This window comes from Schistocerca americana, chromosome 1 (assembly GCF_021461395.2).
Source record: "Schistocerca americana isolate TAMUIC-IGC-003095 chromosome 1, iqSchAmer2.1, whole genome shotgun sequence".
NCBI classification, from domain to species: Eukaryota; Metazoa; Arthropoda; class Insecta; order Orthoptera; family Acrididae; genus Schistocerca; species Schistocerca americana.
The window spans coordinates 1,234,038,778-1,234,061,990 of NC_060119.1; the positions used below are offsets into that span (position 1 = coordinate 1,234,038,778).

The following is a 23,213-nucleotide window of genomic DNA, read 5'->3' on the forward strand; positions in this document are numbered from 1 at the left end:
TCCTCTCGTACATGGCAAACAATAGCGGAGAAAGACTGTATCCTTGCCTTATGCCCTTTTCAAACTGAGTACTTCTGTCTTGCTCATCCAATTTTACTGTTACCTCTTGGTTCCTCCCCAACATTAACGATAGTAAAATGCAGGAAATATTAGTGATTTAAAAGTACTGCCGAGCACCAGCGAAAAGGAAACGCAACAGTTCATCCCCTACCCCTCCCATAAATGTCTCGAGCTATGATTAGGACGGTCATATTACGGAAATTCCACCCTATAAGGGCACGCATGCCATCAGTGAATAAAACAATACTGACTCAGTGACTGTTCTCCACCGCCCACCTTATACCAGCCTGTATGTTGTACATGCAGGTACAGAAGCCGAAAGAGCTTTTTTTTGTTGCTGGAGTTTCCAGGCGTTCCATCTACACCAGGTCCCCTTGTTTGGCTGCTCCCATGTCGACTGCGGAGCGACGCGGGGACTTCCGTAGTTGCAGGTGCCAATGCTCCACGGCCGTGGAGGCGGTTACGCCCGTTGTTCGGAGTTTTAGCGGTGACCCCCGACGGTGCTTTGTCCTATTGTTCGCTGTGAACCGCAGCAATGCTGTATCGGGCACTGTGGGGAGAGTTGTGCGCTCAGAGGAATCCATTCAAGCCTATAGGTTGACACTCCCCCAATTTTAGCTAGTAAAAACGAAAATTTGGCAGCCCATCAAACTCTTTCACCTGCTCAACTTTTATTCTGCCCCCGCCCCCTCTCCCCCTTCTCTCTCTCTCTCTCTCTCTCTCTCTCTCTCTCTCTCTCTCTCTCCCGACACGCACACACACACACACACACACACCTGAAAATGTTTCCCTTGCTCTTGTCATGTGTTCTCTTCTAGGTACCCTCCCTCCCCCACCCAACCACCCCACGGGCTCCTTACAAAAAAAAGGCATTTGAACACAAATATCTCCTTTTTTATTACAAAGCAGGATGTATTTAAAGCCCTGGAGACGTACCTTCAGGCGCTTAAAACCACTATGTTGTCATACCTACAAACCCGCTCCCACTGACCTTGTTAAAAAAATGTAAATTGAGGGCGGAATGGGAAGAAAGGGAAGGTAGAGAACTGTTGATGTCATCTGCATCGGGACTTCGGGCTGCATATTCCTAGATTTCTAGAAGGCTTGTGATACCGTTCCTCACAAGGGACTATTAACCAAATTGGGTGCATATGGAGTTTCGTCTCAGTTGTGTGACTGGGTTCGTGACTTCCTCTCAGAGAGGTCACAGTTCGTAGTGACAGATGGTAAATTATCGAGTACCACAAGGTAGTGTGCCGGTCGGAGTGGCCGTGCGGTTCTAGGCGCTACAGTCTGGAACCCAGCGACCGCTATGGCCGCAGGTTCGAATGTTGCCTCGGGCATGGATGTGTGTGATGTCCTTAGGTTAGTTAGGTTTATTTGGTACTAAGTTCTAGGCGACTGATGACCTCGGAAGTTAAGTCGCATAATGCTCAGAGCCATTTGAGCCACAAGGTAGTGTCATATTTACATAAATGATCTAGGTGATAATCTGAACAGCCCCCTTAGATTGCTTTCAGATGACGCTGTAATTTACCGTCTAGTAAAGTCATCAGACCTTCAATTCCAATTACAAAATGATCTCGAGACAATTTCTGTATGGTGCGAAAAGCACTAAACAAAGTAAAGTGCGAGGTCATCCACATGGGTACTAAAAGAATTCCGATAAATTTTGGGTATGCGGTAAATCTCACAAATCTAAGGGCTGTCAGTTCGACTAAAAACCTAGGAATTATAATTACGAGCAACTTAAATTGGAAAGACCACATAAATAATACTGTGGGGGAAGGCGAAACAAAGACTACACTTTGTTAGCAGAGCACTTAGAGGATGTGACAAACGCACTAACGAGACGGCTTACATTACACTTGTCCGTCCTCTGCTGGACTGTTGCTGCGCGGTGTGGGGTCCTTACCAGGTAGGATTGACGGAGGACATCGTAAAAGTTCAAAGAAGGGCAGCTCGTTTCGTGTTAAGGGGCAATAGTGGTGAGAGTGTCACTGATATAATACGTGAGTTGGGGTGGCAGTCACTGAAACAAAGGCGATTTTTTACGTCGAGATCTATTAAGGAAATTTAAATCACCAGCTTTTCCTCCCGAGTGCGAAAATATTTTGTTGACACCCACCTACGTAGGGAGAAATGATAATCATAATAAAATAAGAGAAATCAAAGCTCCATCGCAGAGATTTAGTTGTTCCTTTTTCCCACGCTTCATTCTAGAGTGGAATGGTAGAGAAGTTGTATGAAAATGATTCGATGAATCCTCTGCCAGGCACTTAAGTGTGAATTGCAGAGTAACCATGTAGATGCAGATATAGATGTAGATGAATGAAAATGTGTAACAGACAGCAATTCGAAACCGGGATCTGCTGCTTGCTAAGCAGTTGCCTTGACCACTGAGCTACCACGACGCAGTGTTTACAGCAATTACGTGGACTATCTCGGACTGCCTCTCGGCTGAGCCACACTCCCACCTAGCACCACCTATCCCCAGTACGTCACTTGTCGCCGCTAATTCCTTTCGCTCCCCCTCCACCTTCAATTTACTTGAAACTGCATGTGTTTAACAAGGCCAGTGGGAGCAGCTATGTGGACACGACGACATTGTGATTTTAATCACCTCAAGGTTTACGAAATGTGTCAATTGTCCGAAAGAACAGACACCACGTATTCATATAAATACAGTTTCGTTAGACCATAAAATAATTGTTACTAAAACGAAATGAACTGATTCTGTGTTGGATTGTTCAGACTTGAAGCGCGGATCACCCCATTGCAAAAACAGATTTGGCACATTAGACTGGTTTTCTTGCACATGTTCACGTTCTCAATACTCGTGTACTCTGTTGAAAAAGTCAACATACTAAAGAATAAATGTGCGTGTGCAGTGTGTGTGGACCAACAATCGACGAAGACGAATGCAGGTATCTCACAACACTATGCAGTGGTAGACTCAGCAGATAAGTGAAAATCGAAATCAGTTGTTACCTCTTCTTGTTCGTGAAGCCTGTATTAATTGTTCAGAGCTGCTCTTATGTACCTCCTAAGGCACCAGGTTCATCAGTTTTCTGTCGGTGGTGAGAGGTAATCTGGTTTCCCTTCAATGGTTAATGCTGGTAGTGGCGGTTGTAATTTTTGTTCCTTCTAATTTACTGGTGACTCTTTCCCGCTCCCCCAGGCACTTTCCATTGGTTGCCATGTGTGACATGAGAAACAGACTAAATACCCCTCTACAGAAGACAGTGTCTTGGATCGCTGAAGAAATGATGCACGGTAAAACTAGTAGTGACCCTCCACCACTGACGTAATCATGGTAATAAAGCGATAGAAGCGTGTCAGTCGTTTGCAAGAAATCAGCGCAGTATGATGGACCGATGTGGTAAGATGACAGAATGGCAGAAACAAGCTATCGTGTTTCTATGTGCCCATCTCCGTACCGTGAATGAAGTTGTCAGATTAGTTACTATTTTAGCCTGGACTGTGTAGCGTGTCTACAAGGAATGGTGTTTCACTTCCTGCCAGACTCCCGATGCCAAACGTCTACTGGAGGTCAAAAAAAATGGTAGGGCTTTCAGTCGTTCAACACAGAGCATCCCATCCATGTACTGGGATAGAACCGTTCACTACAGACATAGCTTGTCATTTTGTAGATACTCCTCCAGCAGGCCAACAACGTGCGGTCGTTCCATATCCACCAATGAAAAGAAGTGTATACTGTTGTAACACACCAGCAGTACAGACTGTACTCATCACAGACCCACTAAGAGGCATATACAGAAGCGTACCTTTGCCTTATACGATATCACCCCGGACTAGAAATATCACGCCGCCATATTGGACCCTTTTCAGCGGTTTTGGCAGAATTGTAAACTGTCCCATGGACGTGCAACAAGAACATAGAGAGGGAATTTTCTTCAGAGTAAAGCACGACCCGCTTTCGCAAGGATACTAGTAAATTCGAGGAGAGCAAGGCAACCCACTTGGCGAGGTAAGTGTTGCCTATGTGAGGCGAATGCGCCTGAAGATTCACCACGGCCTCTCAACAGAAGATGTGTCACCAGAGACTACTGCAAGGCGTATAGCCAGGAAATATGTTGGGACGATTGGAATTTTCGAGCACTTACGGAAATTATCCTATCGCTGGGTTGTACCAAGTATTCGAATTGGTCCGTATTGCATTTGCATGTCTCCTACTCGATGATTCTTTCCGATAGCAGTGGAATAACGCTACAGATGACAAGCGTCTCCCACCCAACATGTCGTCTACCAATAATGCTACCACTCACAATGTCATCCAGATGTGCCCTCTTTGTCACTCTAATTATCGCTGTGTTATACACAGACAATGTGCACTGTACCGAAAACACTTAGCCACTCAAACCTATGCAGGTGCATTAGGCGGGCTCTCACTCAATTACCAAGTGCGTCAGATGTTTGTCTGTTGTCATATCGCAATTTTTCTGCACAAATTGATACATTCTTAATCCGTGTAGCTCCCTTATAAGATTTTGTGGTAATCAGAATCCCTTACAACACATCCGATGAAAGGTAAATTACTCCTGTCAAACTTTACCAACAATGACATCCTTGACTTTATTCAGTTGGTCAATCCAGCTGCACGTAACGGAAAAGGGTGGTCAATGATGGTCAAACATTAAAAGACGTAGAGTAAGCGAACAACTTCTATTGTTCCTGTCGAGTTCATTGAACAACAATCATTTATCTAAGATTTCTCATCAACTGTAGATAACAATAATTTACGGCACTATACTGAATGGAGATCAGTCAACACGTAAACTTCAGGGTTCTATGTAATCCAGCAGCAGCTTAGTCATGAATTAAAAGAAACATATCTCCGGAATCAGGCCCAAAAGATCACGTGATAACGACCGCCCATATGGCGCCATTTGGATACAGTACAGGGTGGCACGCCACCAGCATACCGCTCTCCTGGGTACTGTCAGCTTTCCGAATCTTGGAACAGCTACTTTTTATCTTCTAATTAAAATAGGTCCTCAGTTGGTCTCATGTGTTTGAGTGCGACATGTCCCAGTCCTTTCATCAAAGAAAGTTCTCTGGCAGCAATAAGATCAGGACCATGACCCTCCGCAAGACAGACAAATATGATGACCACTCACTTACAGAGGCAGACAGAATTAAAGCAAATATTAAATGACAGTAAGCTCAAAATTCACGCGGGATCCAGGTACGACTGCGCTCATTAATAACTCCCCATCAGTTGTAACGAATGACTAAAACAAACAACTATAATGTGGGCGGCACTCAACACTGCCAACCCACTACGCATTGTTTTCGGACATTATCAAATCGGAAGACAGGTGACATGTTATGTTAAAATATGTGAATCAAAAATCCTATGTCAAGATAGCTAAAACTCCTTTATTGATTACTAGTTTGTGTTCATTGACGAGCCATCTTCAGATCAAAGACAATTATTACATAATTCAGTGTGTGTCAGCCACTAGGCATTAAACATCGTCATTATTATTGACTTCAACGGATTATGACGATGTCTAACACCTGGCTCCTGATACCCAATGAATTAAGGTTAGGTTCTCATTGAAATGAGAAGAAAATAGGCAAAGTTTGGATTTTATTTATGGATTACGATTGATCACAATTTGAACTTTACGAACTTTATTTTAGATTTTAAATACTAAAAAACAAAATGGTGCCGATAATTATGGTTTGTTCAAGGGACTGCGAGTTTGAAGTGCGCAGACTGTGCGCATTGTAGCCTCTTGAGAGTTATCTGAAACAAAAAAATAGATAACATCAGTCGATACTACATTGAATTTATGGGAGTTTATACCTAACCACAATGAAGTAACCTTAAATTTATTAACTTCAAGTTCGATTTTTGGAGGTTTTGCTCACTTTCTATGGCTTTACAGAAATAGTTAATATTATCAATTTTCACATTTTGTAGACACGTACTCCCAAGAAAAGTATTTACTTTTCGGGGGTCAAAGGTAGAAGTAAATAGATTGAACCGTTTTTATTATATGTTGCATGCAGCTTTCACAAATCGTTTCTCGAGAAAAACCTGTTTGAAGTTTAGGGAAAACTTTTATATGTTCTATTAGCTCCTTTTGAATAAAAACTACATGTTATTATATGTTTTTGATGTCGCTGACAACCAATCTGAAGTTAGATTTTCAAAATGGGTAATGCAATAAAGCTTTTTTGGCCAGTTTTGACGCAAATTTGACCAAAAAGTTTTTTCGTTGCTTACTTTTAGTCTGGAATACCAGGATCGTTACTCAACCCTTCCTCTACCTCGAACTGTTCCAGGAGGGCAATTCCCTTGCTCTTCTTGGCGAGAAAAGCTGATCTGGCTGAGATGAATGTCCTCCGATCGGCAGCCTGCACATGTTGTTCGTCAGCTTTTTCAGAGAATATGTTTGCATGCATACCGCATAATAAATCATTTTTTGAACGTTCTTCCCGGCTCGACAGGTTTTCTACCTCAGCCGCTCATCTCCGGCTCAGAACGCCCCACGGTGGCCTTGACACTGCTTCGAACAATGGACTGTAGAAACTTTTGTAACGCACGGACTAAAAATCCTTTTCATCACAACATTCCAGACACAAATACCTTTCAAAAAATGTAATAAAAATTGAATTTTCGATCATTTTGAATGAGAACCTAGCCTTGAGTAATACTTTTTGTCGATCTGAAGATGTCTTGTCAGTCAGCTGAAACTAGTAAGCAATAGAGGAGTTTTAGAGTTCTTGATATAGGATTTTTTATCCACAGATTCCACTACCCATTGTCTGCGAGCAAAGACTTGTAATGATTGTTCTTCCAATGATCAGCTGCTCCTTCAAGGAACTATCGAAAGTTCAGAAATCGATGGCGATATTTAGCCAGATGAGTAAATAAATCAGACAACAGATAAATAATAACTATCAAAATCTATAGCAACCAAGACAGGAGGATATAAGATCTACATCTACACCTACAGCTACTTGATTACTCCGCTATTCATAATAAAGTGCCTAGCAGAGGGTTCAATGAACCACCTTCATGCTGTCTCTCTACCGGCACGTGAGAAAAACAAGCAATTAAATTTTGCCGTGCGAGCCCTGATTTTTCTTATTTTATCATGATGATCATTTCTCCCTATGTAGGTGGGTGCCAACAGAATGTTTTCGCAATCTGAGGAGAAAACTGATGATTGAAATTTCATGAGAAGATCCCGTCGCAACGAAAAACGCCTTTGTTTTAATGATTGCCACTCCAATTCACGTATCGAGTCAGTGACACTATCTCCCCTATTTCGCGATAATACAAAACGAGCTGCCCTTCTTTGAACTTTTTCGATGTCATCCGTCAGTTCCACCTGATATGGATCCCACACCACACAGCAATACTCCAGAATAGGGCGGACAAGCGTGGTGTAAGCAGTCTCTTTAGTAGACCTGTTGCACCTTCTAAGTGTTCTGCCAATGAATCGCAGTCTTTGGTTTGCTCTACCCACAATATTATCTATGTGATCGTTCCAATTTAGGTTATCTGTAATTGTAATCCCTAAGTATTTAGTTGAATTTACAGCCCTCAGATTTGTCTGACATATCGGGTAATCGAAATTTAGCTGATTTCTTTTAGCATTCATGTGAATAATTTCGCACTTTTCTTTAATCAGGTTCAACTGCCATTTTTCGCATGGTACAGATATCTTATCTAAATTATTTTGCAAGTAGTTTTGATCATCTGATGACTTTACAAGACGGTAAATGACAGCATCATCTGCAAACAATCTAAGACGGCTACTCAGATTGTCCCCTATGTCGTTAATATAGATCAGGAACAATAGAGGGCCTATAACGCTTCCTTGGGGAACGCCGGATATTACTACTGTTTTACTCGATGACTTTCGTCTATTGCTACGAGTTTGTGACAGGGAACCACGAATCCAGTCGCACAACTGAGGCGATACTCCGTAGGCACGCAGTTTGGTTAGAACACGCTCGTGAGGAACGGTGTCGAAAGCCTTCTGGAAATCTAAAAATATGGAATCAGTTTGACATCCCCTGTCAATAGCACATATTATTTCATGAGTATAAAGAGCTAATTGTGTTTCACAAGAACGAATCCGTGCTGAGAATGTGTCAATAAATCGTTTTCTTCGAGGTACTTCATTATGTTCGAATACAGTACATGTTCTAAAACCCTACTGCAAATCGACGTAAGTGATATAGGCCTGTAATTCAGCGGATTACTTCTACTTCCCTTTTTGGGTAATAGTGTGATTTGAGCAATTTTCCAGTGTTTTGGTACGGATCTTTCTGTGAGCGAGTGGTTGTATATAATTGCTAAATATGAAGCTATTTTATCAACAAACTCTGAGAGGAACCTGACTGGTATACAATCTGGACCTGAGGCCTTGCCTTTATTAAGTGATTTAAGCTGCTTTGATACAGGAATTCAGGAATATTTACTTCGTCTTCTTTGGTGAAGGAGTACACCGAATATATCTATTTCTATGTTTCTCATCTTTGCAGTTGTTCTTGATTGGAATTCAGATCTTCACAACTTTTTTTTCCTTTATTGTATTTCGATTCCCCCCGAAGGGGGCGGGCTAGCAGCAGCTTATTACGCTGCTCTGCAGCCTACAGACTTTTTTTAAAACTTAAGGAGAAATTAAGAAACAATAAAAGCAGGCGATAAAATGGGTACTTAAACTGTAAAACGGCGGAAAATGGGGGAAAGTTAAAACATAAAGCAAAGGGTTGGCAAAGCGAATAAAATACGCAGGATGCAGACAGGTAACATAGTAGACAGAGAATTAAAAAACATGGCGACAGTCTGGTTTCTGTTCGCAAGAGATATAAAATCACACCCAGCGACAGTATGATGGCCGTTCGCAAATCTTTGGAAAAGACACTCAACACTGAATACTCACTGTAAACACTGCACTAAAATGTCGGCACAAAGAGGACACACCATAGCCTAGGGCAGATGGGGGGGTGGGGGGTGGACGTGGACAGATGAGGGGGAAAACAAGGAGGGAGGAGAGGAAAAACGAAAGGGGGGGAACCAAAGGAGCGAGAGGACTTATAAGGGGGGGAGGGGCAGGGCAGACGCGAGAGGCAATGGGAAAAGGCAGAGGGGGGAAATGCAAAAGGACTCAGGGGAGAGAAGGGGGCAGAGTGAGGGTAGGTGGGGAAAAAAGAGGATGGAAGGGGAGGGAGAGGGAGCCCAAGAAAAGGATGGAGGAAAGGAGGGGGGTGAGGATCAGAGTTGATAGGAGGGATAAGTGGAGGGAGAGAAGGCATCATCTGGGACGGGGAGTTGATGGAAGCCATCTTGGGAAAGGAGATGAAGGGTGCAGAGATGGGAGGGTAGGGGGGACAAAACAGTGAAGACGTGGCAGGGGGCTCGGATGGGAGATCAAGGTGGCGGGAGGTGTAGAGTATGTGGATATGTTCGAGGAATAGGAGCAGATGGGGGAAAGGAATGAAGTCATAGAGTATCCGTGTGTGGGACGGGAGGTGTATACGGAAAGCGAGGCGGAAGGCATGACGCTCAAGGATCTGGAGGGACTTATAGAATTTTGGGGTGGGGGGGGGGGGTGGCATCTTCACAAAATGAGTCCATAAAACTTTAATCTCTCATTGAAACCGCACTCAAAGAGTATCATGACAAAAACTGCGTACAAAATGTTGTACACGTATCTGGTACCGCAATGAGACACCTGCACAATGTTGACAGGAGGCGGCCGCTTCGTGGTGACGAGCACCGGGGACCTGCTGGTGAGGCGGGCCACGGCGGCGGACGCCTCCTCCCGCTACAGCTGCCTCACGCTGCACGCACTCACCGGTGAGCGGCGCAAGAGCACCCCGGCCCAGCTGCTCACCGTCACAGGTAGGGCTGCCACAGCCGCAGAACCTTCTAGTCGGAAAGGCTTGAAAGACTCGTTACAAATGCCCTGCACCAAATACCAAGCGCTGTACCAAATCCTGTAGTAAGAGTCTAGTGGTTGCAAAATAGGCCACAGGCACCGATAGCGGTAGGAAACAGATACTGCTGCCACTCAACAGGTGGCAGCACGTCACAAACCTTTCTTTCCCCGCTATCGAAGCTTCATTTCTTCAGGACTATTGGAATACATTACGGGCCATTAAAATTGCTACACCAAGAAGAAATGCACATGATAATCGGGTATTCATTGGACAAATATATTATACTAGTACTGACATGTTATTACATTTTCACGCAATTTGGGTGCATAGATCCTGAGAAATCAGTATCCAGAGCAACCACGTCTGGCCGTAATAACGGCCGCCTTGATACGCCTGGGCATTGACTCAGACAGAACGTGGATGGCGTGTAGAGGTACAGCTGCCCATGCAACTTCAACACGATACCACAGTTCATCAAGAGTAGTGACTGGCGTATTGTGACGAGCCAGTTGCCCGGCCGCCACTGACCAGACGTTTTCAATTCGTGAGAGAGCTGGACGAGGTGCTGGCCAGGGCAGCAGTCGAACATATTCTGTATCCAGAAAGGCCCGTACAGGACCTGCAACATGCGGTCGTGCATTATCCTGCTGAAATGTAGGGTTTCACAGGGATCGAATGAAGGTTAGAGCCACGGGTCGTAATACATCTGATATGTAACGTCGACTGTTCAAAGTGCCGTCAATGCGAACAAGAGGTGACTGAGACGTGTAACCAATGGCACCCCAAACCATCACGCCGGGTGATATGCCAGTACGGCGATGACGAATACACGCTTCCAATGTGCGTTCACTGCGATGTCGCCAAACACGGATCCGACCATCATGATGCTGTAAACAGAACTTAGTTTCATCCGAAAAAAATGACGTTTTGCCATTCGTGCATCCAGGTTCGTCGTTGAGTACACCATCGCAGCCGGCCGAAGTGGCCGTGCGGTTAAAGGCGCTGCAGTCTGGAACCGCAAGACCGCTACGGTCGCAGGTTCGAATCCTGCCTCGGGCATGGATGTTTTTGATGTCCTTAGGTTAGTTAGGTTTAACTAGTTCTAAGTTCTAGGGGACTAATGACCTCAGCAGTTGAGTCCCATAGTGCTCAGAGCCATTTGAACCATTTTTGAACACCATCGCAGGCGCTCCTGTCTGTGAAGCAGCGTCAAGGGTAACCGCAGCCATAGTCTCCGAGCTGATAGTCCACGCTGCTGCAAACGTCGTCGAATTGTTTGTGTAGATGGTTGTTGTCTTGCAAATGTCCCCATCTGTTGACTCAGGGATCGAGACGTGGCTGCACGATCCGTTACAGGCATGCGGATAAGATGCCTGTCAACTCGACTGCTAGTGATAAGAGGCCGTTGGGATCCAGCACGGCGTTCCGTATTACCCTCCTGAGCCCACCGATTCCATATTCTGAAACAGTCATTGGATCTCGACCAACGCGAGCAGCAATGTCGCGATACGATAAACGGCAATCTCTATAGGCTACAATCCGACCTTTATCAATTGCGGAAACGTGATGGTACGCATTTCTCCTCCTTACACGATGCATTACAACAGCGTTTCACCAGGTAACGCCGGTCAACTGCTGTCTGTGTATGAGAAATCGGTTGGAAACTTTCCTCATGTCAGGACGTTGTAGGTGTCGCCACCGGCGCCAAACTTCTGTGAATGCTCTGAACAGCTAATCATTTGCATATCACAGCATCTTCTTTCTGTCGGTTAAATTTCGCGTCTGTAGCACATCATCTTCTGGGTGTAGCAATTTTAATGGCCAGTAGCGTATCCTCTGTATAAGCCAGGAAAAATTACAGGACCTGTTGACTGAAATAAATACTGTAATAAGCACGGAATATGTGTTGAAAGTAAATCGAAGACAGACGTAAGTATTGAGAAGCACCAGAAATGATTAGGTGTGATGTGGGCTCAATGAAGGTTACAGCGATCTGATGTTCGAATTTGTATCACTCTCTGAGCGCAAGTTTTGTTTTACTTCTTTACTAGTTCAGAACAATTACGATGATGTTCGCAAGTGCCACTGGGGAGGTCCGGCCTCGAGTCCCGGTACTACCATAGATTGTTTTGCTGGCCCGAGGACTGGAACTGGGTGCACACAACATCGTGAGACCAGCTGAGGAGCTGCCTGACCCATTTGCAGAGGCTGCAGGTCACGAAAACTGACAATGGCCGGGATAGCGGTGTGCTGACCCCACCTCCCTCCACACCGCACCCAACGAAGCTAGTGGCAGAGGATGGCACGACACCGGCCGCTGTGGCCGAGTGGTTCTAGGCGCTTCAGTCCGGAGCCGCGCTGCTGCTACGGTCGCAGGTTCGAGTCCTGACTCGGGCGTGGATGTGTGTGATGTTCTTAGGTTAGTTAGGTTTAAGTAGTTCTAAGTCTAGGGGACTGATAACTTCAGATATTAAGTCCCATACTGGTTAGAGCCATTTGATGACACGGCGGTCGGTCAGTGTTGGGAGGCGGGGGGGGGGGGGGGGGGGCGCTAGGGCCTGTGGACGGAGTTCACGTTTACGTTTGATGACGTTGAGATTGGTTGTCCTTACTTTTCGGGGTTAAAACGCACACACAAAATACATCATCATCCTCCTCATCATCATCATCATCATCGATGACATGATGTAATCCATAAGCGTGCTTGCACTTGGAGAAGGAATCACCGATCTGTAGATTATCGTAACTGACTGGAACTAATAATAAAATAAAAAATAGAAAATTCTTGAGATCAGAGATTGATACAAATTGTATAGATTCTAAAAATGACATGGGGAAAGATAACAACAACAGACTTAACATCGATGTGGCGGACTACGTGGTAGTCAAAATGAAGGAGCACTGTAATCATAACAGCAAAGTAATACGTGACAAGTGAATCATGGAGGACATAAAAAGCAGAATAGCATAATCAAAGAGGGCATTCTTCGCCAAGAGGATTGTACTGTTATCACACATGGGCCTTGATATGAGGAAGAAATTTCTGTGAATCTACGTTTTGAGCAAAGAATTTGTGGAAGTCACGGTGGGAAAACAGGAAAAGAAGAGAATCGGAGTGTCTGAGATATGGTGCTGTGAAAGGATGTTGAAAATTAGATGAACTGATAAGTAAATATGTCTTCCATAGAAATATGTGGGGCCTGATGCCAAAGCAATGGGAAATAAATTCCACGGTACTAGAGAGATCCGTGGACGGCGAAGTGTGCGTGGAAAGACAGAGAACGAGACATGTCTAACAGACTGAGGACGTTGGCTGCCAGTGCTACTCTGAGGTGGAGACAGTGGCACAGGGGGATCAGTCGGAAGACAGATGAAAAAATATGAACATATTCATCTTCTCCATCAGGTCTCATTGTACTGCTAAATATGTGTGGGCACCCCGAAAAATGACTGAATAATTTACATGGAGGACACTTTCCTTTTTTAAAAAATGCTAAGATTTCCCCATCCATCGAAAACTCCGTGTAAGATGTTGCGCAGGCAGTTTGTGAAACCCTGTTAGTAGAGAATAAGTTTGCTTGGGACTTAAAATTTCACGCAGTGCTCGCTTTAGTCGTGACGTAAAGCTAAGATGAAAAACTTTGCGGAATAACTGTGGAAAGAACTTGTTGGCTATCCTAAGGCCTATGTAGTTATTCTGTGTGGAAAGAGCCTGAGATTATTTGAACTATGAGGCCGCATCCCGTGAGACAGAGAAAAGTTCACAGTCGCGAAAGTTTTTACGCCGACCATATTACCGTTTCTGTTCGCAGAGTAGAAACTTCGGAACAGCTATAAAAATAATGTATAGCCATCGAGGACACGCTCGGTGTACCTCTGAATTTTACATCCCTGTTTGTGACCAACTCCAGTGCGGTTCTGTGAAACTAGTTTCAGGAATTGGTGTGCCTCTTGCCGGCTGAAACATAAACGGCATATTCCAGTCGGTTGGATCGCTGATCTTATCATCATTTTGCATAATAGTCGTGCCTATGCTAGAAAAGGGAATAGCAGAAGCATACTATCAATAAAAATAACTTAAACATGCATTGAGGACTTAATGATGTGCGAAGCATTCTGTAACAATATGGTAATGATAAACCAGTAGGAAGAAAATCTGTCGCATATGAAGTGTGGAAAATGCCCCCTTGCGTACGTTTGATGAATTTACAATTTGGTGCATTTACAGTACTTAGGTTCCACTTGACCGAAGATAATGTTTACTTGTGACTTATGTCGGTTGCTTAGGTTAACAGGCGATGGCTCACTTCATTGCATTACACTTAGTATCGAATGTTTAAGAGATCATTACAAACTTTGCGAGAAAATAACTGTTTACTGATGTTCATGCCGAACTTAGTTTCCAGTATAATGCCAACTTCTTCATCTCACAGTTGCACTTATATCCAACGACCTCAAATATTTCTTGGATAACTTCCATCTCTGTTTTTCTCTACAGTCTTAATCCTCCACTGATCGCTATAGTACCATGGAAGTTATTCCCTTACGTCTTAACACATGAGCCGCGTGGAGTGCCTGCGCGGTTTGAGGCACCATGTCAGGGATTGCGCGGCCCCTCCCGCCGGTGGTTCGAGTTCTCCCTCGGGCATGGGTGTGTGTGTGTTGTTCTTAGCATAAGTTAGTAAAAGTTAATTTACGTAGTGTGTAAGTCTAGGGACCGATGACCTCAGCAGTTTGATCCCTTAGGGATTCACACACATTTGAAAATTTCTTAAAACATGGCCTATCATCCCAGTCCTTCTCTTTTTCAGTATTTTCCACATATTTTTTTCCTCGCCAAAAATTAGGTGGACTGTTAAAGAAAGAAATGAGGGGGTTCGCATAATCTGCGAGGAAATTAGTATATGGAAAACATCGACCCGAGGAAGGGACAAGATGGTACGAGATTAAGTCACTGTACTGGAGGTAGTTATAAAGGGTAAAAAAATGTAGATTTTAATGTATCCAATAAATAATTCAGGACGCTGGATGTAAGTGGTTCTCTGAGATGAAGAGGTTGGCATGGGAAAGTAATTCGTGGAGGGCCGCGTCAAACCAGTCAGAAGACTGAAGACCCAAAAAATAAAAATAAAAATAATTGAAAATAAAGTTTTATACTCTCGACAGTGTAGTGCCGCGTACCATCACGATCGGAGAAATAAATCCTGTACAAAAAGTACACTCTGCCCGCTGTGTCTTTAGCAGTACAGATAAACTAATTCAGCGTACTATGCCAATAGGTGGAAGATGCCAAAATGTTGATATTTCAACCAATACCCAACGGGTGGCAGTCCCATCCATTTCCACTTGTTATGGAGAACGTGCTGTCTGTAGGAAGAAGAAACTTGTCCGTATTTCGTCATTAAAGACGAAGAAAAAACCTGAATTTATCCATTAAAGACGAAGTAATTGGAGAATCATAAGCACTCAAATTATAATTACTTTCTTGTTTATGATAACAGTTTTTTTTCGTGGATGTTCGCATTATGAACTTGATGTTAATGAGTGTTTTGAAACGGCATTGCGTGACTTCGAGAAAGTCAGTTTCGCAACTTTTACTGTAGGTTATGTTGAAGAAAATGTAGTCTTCACATTCTCCATATGAAATGAGTAAGATGTCACATCATTAAAGAATTATTCTCTGAGTGCCGGATAACTTCAAAAGAGCTGTGTGGTGTAAAGGTCACCTATCATGCCTCGTCAATACGAGAAATAAGCAAAAAAAAAAAAAAAAAAAAAAAAAAACTACTGGCTGCAGAAGACATCAATAGTGGAAGATGTCCTTATGAAATGTATCGAAACTCTACCAAATACCACACAGTACCCTGAAATGGAGAATGGAAAACAAAAGTTTGACCAAAAGTCGATCAGGCCCTGTACGTAAGAATATTATAATAAAATCAACAGTGGCGCCAACTTCTCCCTTACGATAGAAGCTGGTATTTTAGTAACAAGAAAATACTAACTGTAATTCATTTTGGAAATTTCTTGAGGACACGTTGGCGATGAAAATGAGAGCAAAATCGTGGACTGTATCCGACGACTGTACGGTGCTGTATATCCACCATCGCCAAAACCAGTTCAGCAGTTAGTGTTTTCACTTGGAAGAAAATTGGAATACGTAACAAATTAAATGAGGTAAGTATGAAAGCCGACTATGAATAGTCGAATCTATTCTTGCAAAGGCATCCCACTGCTGTTGTAAGGAATGTTCAGGATATGTCCTGCAAGAGGGTTGGAATGTGTCAAGAAAAGGCTGATACCTGTTTTTCCCTCTTATTACACGCCTGTCAGGCGGGAAAGTTGTTTAAGCAGACTGGGAAAATATATAACATGGATGAGTTTTGACTTCAGCTGAACAATGAACATGGGAACGTTCTTGCAGTCAATGGTTTAAAGATGTCCAACACGCAACGTCAGTCCAAAAATGGTGAAATAATATCCCCAATCGCTTGCTGCAACGCCAAATGGAAATTCCTGAATTCGACGAGGTATGCCTCCAGGTTGTCAACTGCTTGAATGATCGCGTCTTTCCTAGGAAGGAATCTGACAAAGTATTGCTGATTCTGGATGAGTACATCACATTGTTTTGATGTTAATCTTCTTGGTTTTGCACCTGATAATGAGGTTATTCTCCTGTGCTTTAATAGTCATACTACGCAGTAGTTGCAACCCCTAGGTCGGACCTCGTTGATGCCCTTAAAAACATTTTGACAACAAGCTGGCAACAGTTGAGTCCACAACCATCCAGGTCACAAAGTTACTCGATTGTTGACAGCTGCATGGAATCGTGCTGCAACTACAAACAACGGTACCTCTGGATTTTTGCCTGTGGGTGTTATCAGCATGATCCATCCAAATTTCCAGACCACGCATTAGCATTATCCGACGGAGCGAATGGAATTACAATTGGCATAAAGTTGGAAACAGAAGCAAATGTAACACCAACATTCAATGTAGAGCAATCTAGTGATCCTGCTGTACTATTCACAACCCGTGTTTCAATGGCTAATCATGCACCAGCGCTACCCACACCCGAAGCATCGTCAGCTATATACAATGCAGGACTACCTGGAAGTCTTGGAGAACAATCTATTAATTCCTCGTCTGATGACATATCCTGTTCCTTAAGGCTTAGAATCCAGGCTAAATAAAGACGAAAACGCAAATTTCGGAGGTTCTCAGCCCAAGAAGAACGCAGTTAGAGACAAACCACAAAAGAACGAATCAAAACGTTGTATTCTGCAAAGAAAGGAGTTGACACCACCTATCAGTTCATCTTAAAGTAACGATGAAACTTTACATTTGAGTAACACTAACACAAATGGAAAGAATGAGAGGGCCGACAATGTTTGTCTAGCCTGTAAGGTCTTCTATTATGACAAAAAGGACCCAAGAGCGTCTGGATTCATTGCATGTAAGAAGTGGTCGCATAAGAATTGTGGAAACGACAGTGACTACTGCTGTACTTGTAAAACGGAACAGCTAACTCTGAACAACAAATGAAAGCCTTAATCTAGCAGCTGCTGACTGTCAGAGCATTTTGTCTCTATTTTTCATAATCAAAATAAATTTTGTTCTGTCAGTCAGTCTTAATTGATTCACAAAATTTGTTTCTTTCACAGCTGCATCTTCCCCCATACAGGTGACATCCGCGCCGTACTTTCAATATAAATTTGTATCTATTATTTATTAAAATATTCATTGTTTATATTTTCAATGTAGTTAAATGCAGAATCATACTTTAATTCAAAAGGAATTTCAAGCTTTTTGGGCCGGTGGTTCAAATATTATAGAAGAAAATTCCTTAACTACCGCATCTCCCCCCGACTTCCTTATAAAAACTGTAGCTCAAGGCTACAATTATTGTTGTATTTTGTAAGAACTTGTTGGATAGTTTTTGGACCGTTTTCGTTGAGAGTTTGCTTTGTTGACTTAGGGGGTTCCTGTAAGGACGTCAGCGGACACTTTGCCCGTTGTTTGCTTGCAGAAGCGACAGGAGGGATGCCGCCGCGGCTGACGCAGCGCTCCACCACGTCACTCACGGCGGAGCAGGGCCGTGACGTCACGTTGAGCTGCACTGCGCAGGGGAACCCGCCGCCCACCTTCACGTGAGTACACACACACACACACACACACACACTCTTCCGGCCAAGTAGCCTCAACTCCGCTTCAGGCCAAGCAGGATGTCACCAGCCTCAGGCAGTTACACACAGAGAGCGCAGTGACGTCACAAGGACGCGGTGTACCTTCCTGCCGCAACTCGGCGTCAAGTCTTGTCCACGGTGCACATTCAGTGTGAACACAAACCTATGATTATCTCCTTTACGCTACTCTGCGAAAAGAAACTGAGAGGAGTATCAAAGATATTTCCGGAGTTATCAAGGTGTGAATGTTGTCATTCTCTCTCTCTCTCCCTCTCTCTATCTATCTATCTATCTGTCTCTAACTCTCACTGATCATCTTCGAATGCTCGTGGGAATACAGATGCCATAAAAGACAGTAATCGCTTCAGATATTATCGAAATCACCTTCCGTTGCATAACTTACATACATAAAAAACTTGTTTTAAATTATGTAGAATACAGTGTGTTAACCTCATACTGGAAGTTAATTTATATGGTAATCAGTTCGTTAAACACACTAATTAAATGGTCATTGATTAATTATATTACTCAGCTTGGTACTCGAATCTACATTCATTATATTCATCGATTGTAAGCAAGTGCATTTGAGTTGAACATTTGAAATCAATGTCAAATAAACGTGTTAGGTATGCCAGATACTGTGAAAGTACATTAGGTACATTATAATTGGTTTTATTGGTACAAAATTTATCTGTTTAGGCCTGATTCTTTGGACTTACACTTTACAAATCTAACTTCGAAACAGTTAATATCGTCATACGCTAAGGTAAAAAAGAAAGCAATAATATTCCTAGTGTGTTGATAATGATCTCCGAGTCGCTTTGCTGGATACAAATTCATAATAGCTGGGTAACTTTTATAGGAGTGTTCTGGATGGATGTTGTTCCCAGGCAGCTATTCGTCAGTCAGATCAGGTACTATCCCTCGGTTGCCATTAGGCACACATTTCCTGCATTTGTGGCACACTCTCTGCAACTGCGGAACCCCCTGCCCTTGCCTAATCAGTAGACCACGGATTTTTAGGTCGTAAAAAAGTGTGTTTTAGGCAGCTAAAATAGGCTCCTTCAGTAGTTCATTTAGGCTATATAAAACCTAAAATAGGCTATAATAAAAATGATGCAGAGAAAATAAAAATAAATTAAAATACACAATGTTGACAGTATGAACATCTTATTAATGGCCGCCTCTTCTGAATAAGCGAATGGAATCGACCGGTGCTTCAGATGAAAACATCTCACTACTGGCAAATTATTTTTCGACCCGGAAAGTTCACGTATAATACCTTTTACGAAACAGAGTAGTTTGATAGCACTGCCTGTAGACAGCAGCGAGAAAATGCGCGAAGGGCAATAATTTAGCTATAGAGGGCGTCTACGATTAACATTGTGATTTTTTAATCCGTGCTCAGCTTAAGGCCTACGAAACCGTTTCTTTGCGAAAATACACAGCTGGCCAGAATCCTACGAACGAAATATTTTCAAATACAGCATTTTGTACCCCCACGTTCGATTCTAATGTGTAACTCGAATCTTTGACCGGTTCACATTCGCTCACCGAAGTTAAGCACTGTCGGCGCGTACTTGGATGGATGACCATTCAACCGTGCCGACTGCTGGTGGTAGTAAGGCAAGCAAAGGAATTGTAAACAGTTTCTAACGACCTTCGCCTTCGACGAGACGTAAAGCCCTAAATTTACTTCCTTTTTCTAATCTTTGAAAACACAAGAACTCTATGTGAGATTAACGAAATATGTACTTTTTAGGATTTTGATACCGAAATAGGCAAAATTAGGCGTCAACGTCGAAATACGCAATTTTAGGTCCTATAGAACGAGCGGTATTCAGTTTAGTTAGTCATGAAACGCGTAAATACCACCTTATATGCAAATTGGAGCTTAGGAAAAAAATAGATTTTAACCTAAAGATCCATCATCTATTTTTTTACATATGATTAATAAAACACCTATAAAGAGTATTTGGTATTAACAGGGATAGCGATATAAAAAAATAAAAAAAAGAGCGAAAGACGAAGCTTGAGCGCATATCAACTAGCCACCTTGCTGCACGCTGGGCAGAAAATATTTTTTTCCATCTGTCGTATAGTGTGGAAAAACTTGGAACCCCTGTCTTATATGATGAAATAGACACTTTTTAGGATATTAAAGCCGAAATAGGCAAAAATAGGCACTAACGTCGAAATAGGCTTTTTTTAGGTCCTATAGAATTTACGTTATTAAGTGTAAATAGTCACGAAACGCCTAAGTACAACTTTTTGTGCAAATAGGAACTCAGGAACAAAATAGGTTTTTACCTAAAACCCCCTGCCCTTTCCTAATCAGTGTGTCAGAACCAGTGTTTCAGCTACCATCTTATTTACCTTCTGCATTTACTTGCATCAGGGTCGCCAGTATCACCTAAGTACTAGTGCCCCTTAATGCTGAGGCTATTAGTTACTAGTAAATATCATAGACCACTAAATTTTATTTGTCACAGGTTCAACTGATCTGTTCATAGATTCCATCGAGATATATGAGAATTCTGTGTGAGAGCGAGTACTCATCAGCGACATACAGACACAAACGGAAAAAAGATAACAAAAGAGCGTATCGTACATTCAAATAAACAATCTCTTCCGTGTCCCTTTCACACCAGAGGATTTCAGGGATGAGGCCATTCATCCATATTTCAGCCTGAAATCCGAAATACTTTATCTTACGTACTCTTGTGTGCCCCATTTACTATCGAAACGGAAAATCCTTCTCACTGATATTCTCTATTACAGTGCGTAATCGCAACCTACTTCATCTTAAACTCCATTCTCCTTCCACACTATCGAACTACAAAACACTTCACACCTTCTCACTACTTTCGTGTCAGTACGTCCACCCTCTCTAGCTCAGCTGCTACCGTCCCCCTGCCAGCTGTTCACTAAGTGTGTGTTGGCACATCGTTGATCAAGTATGACACTCCCTCCCTCTGCCAATCATTAGACCTATTTGTCCCAGTGTTGACACTGGAAATTTTGAACCATTACTATTGCACAAATTGCAAAGTTTAGTGCAGGGGTGTACAGATATGCCAGTACCGCGGGCCAAAGACGCGTAATACATAAAAAATAAAAGTAAAAAACTGCAGTGTTATGCAAGTGCACAAATTCAAAAATACGTCCCGTGGGAGACAAATTGTTGGGATACCGCGCCCATTGTCATCTAAAATGGCGTTACTCAAAAGTAACTCAAAAGCTAATTTGCGCAGGGGTCCTCTATTTGCTTTACGGCAGGGAATGGAAGATGAGTATTAAATAAGATTACGAGGAGGTACACAGAGGGAGGGGACGCATGCGATCCGCCGTCTGTGCACCACCTTTTTAGTGTGATTGTTTCACATTATTATCCGTAGAGGAAAAAAAGTAGTTCCCGCCCATTCATTTCTCATCCAAAGCGTTTCTTGTTATGAGCTTAGTCATCCTTCGTAAAAGTAATTATTTCGTACTCTAGGAGACGGATCAGCGCCTCAAGAATGGCAGTTTCAGTTGATGTATCTTGATTTATATTTCATTCGTGCAGCCATTGCATTACGAATGATTTTTTGTACTTGCTAATACCTTCTGTAATTCTGTCTCGCAAAAATTAATAGCATCTAACTTTCGTAAACATTCCTGGCAGATAAAATTATTCATCTGTACAACATTAACGTAATAGTAAATATTTATCGTTGAAAATGTTTTACCATGTTGTTGTTGTGGTCTTCAGTCCTGAGACTGGTTTGATGCAGCTCTCCATGCTACTCTATCCTGTGCAAGCTTCTTCCTCTCCCAGTACCTACTGCAACCTACATCCTTCTGAATCTGTTTACTGTATTCATCACTTGGTCTCCCTCTACGATTTTTACCCTCCACGCTGCCCTCCAATACTAAACTGGTGATCCCTTGATGCCTCAGAACATGTCCTACCAACCGGTCCCTTCTTCTAGTCAAGTTGTGCCACAAACTTCTCTTCTCCCCAATCCTATTCAATACCCCCTCATTAGTTATATGATCTACCCATCTAATCTTCAGCATTCTTCTGTAGCACCACATTTCGAAAGCTTCTATTCTCTTCGTGTCCAAACTAGTTATCGTCCATGTTTCACTGCCATACATGGCTACGCTCCATACAAATACTTTCATAAACGACTTCCTGACACTTACATCAATAATCGATGTTAACAAATTTCTCTTCTTCAGAAACGCTTTCCTTGCCATTGCCAGTCTACATTTTATATTCTCTCTACTTCGACCATCATCAGTTATTTTGCTCCCCAAATAGCAAAACTCCTTTACTACTTTAAGTGTGTCATTTCCTAATCTAATTCCCTCAGCATCACCCGACTTAATTCGACTACATTCCATTATCCTCGCTTTGCTTTTGTTGATGTTCATCCTATATCCTCCTTTCATGACACTGTCCATTCCGTTCAACTGCTCTTCCAAGTCTTTGCTGTCTCTGACAAAATTACAATGTCATCGTCGAACCTAAAAGTTTTTATTTCTTCTCCATGGATTTTAATACCTACTCCGAATTTTTCTTTTGTTTCCTTCACTGCTTGCTCAATATACAGATTGAATAACATTGGGGAGAGGCTACAACCCTGTCTCACTCCCTTCCCAACCACTGCTTCCCTTTCGTGCCCCTCGACTCTTACAACTGCCATCTGGTTTCTGCACAAATTGTAAATAGCCTTTCGCTCCCTGTATTTTACCCTTGCCACCTTTAGAATTTGAAAGAGAGTATTCCAGTCAACACTGTCAAAAGATTTCTCTAAGTCTACAAATGCTAGAAACGTAGGTTTGCCTTTCCTTAATCTAGCTTCTAAGATAAGTCGTAGGGTCAGTATTGCCTCACGTGTTCCAACATTTCTACGGAATCCAAACTGATCTTCCCCGAGGACAGCTTCTACCAGTCTTTCCATTCGTCTGTAGAGAATACGCGTTAGTATTTTTCATCCGTGACTTATTAAACTGATTGTTCGGTAGTTTTCACATCTGTCAGCACCT

The 23,213-nt window shown here is 42.8% G+C and overlaps 1 protein-coding gene across 1 annotated transcript in view; it reads left to right on the forward strand.

Moving 5' to 3' along the window:
• The window catches only part of LOC124598389 (Down syndrome cell adhesion molecule-like protein Dscam2), a 449,350-nt gene that overhangs the window by 109,743 nt on the left and 316,394 nt on the right, over window positions 1-23,213 (forward strand). The window contains exons 4-5 of the mRNA XM_047135997.1: window positions 9,806-9,955; window positions 18,023-18,143. Of these exons, the coding sequence (XP_046991953.1) occupies window positions 9,806-9,955; window positions 18,023-18,143 (271 nt within the window). The remainder of the gene's footprint in view (window positions 1-9,805; window positions 9,956-18,022; window positions 18,144-23,213) is intronic.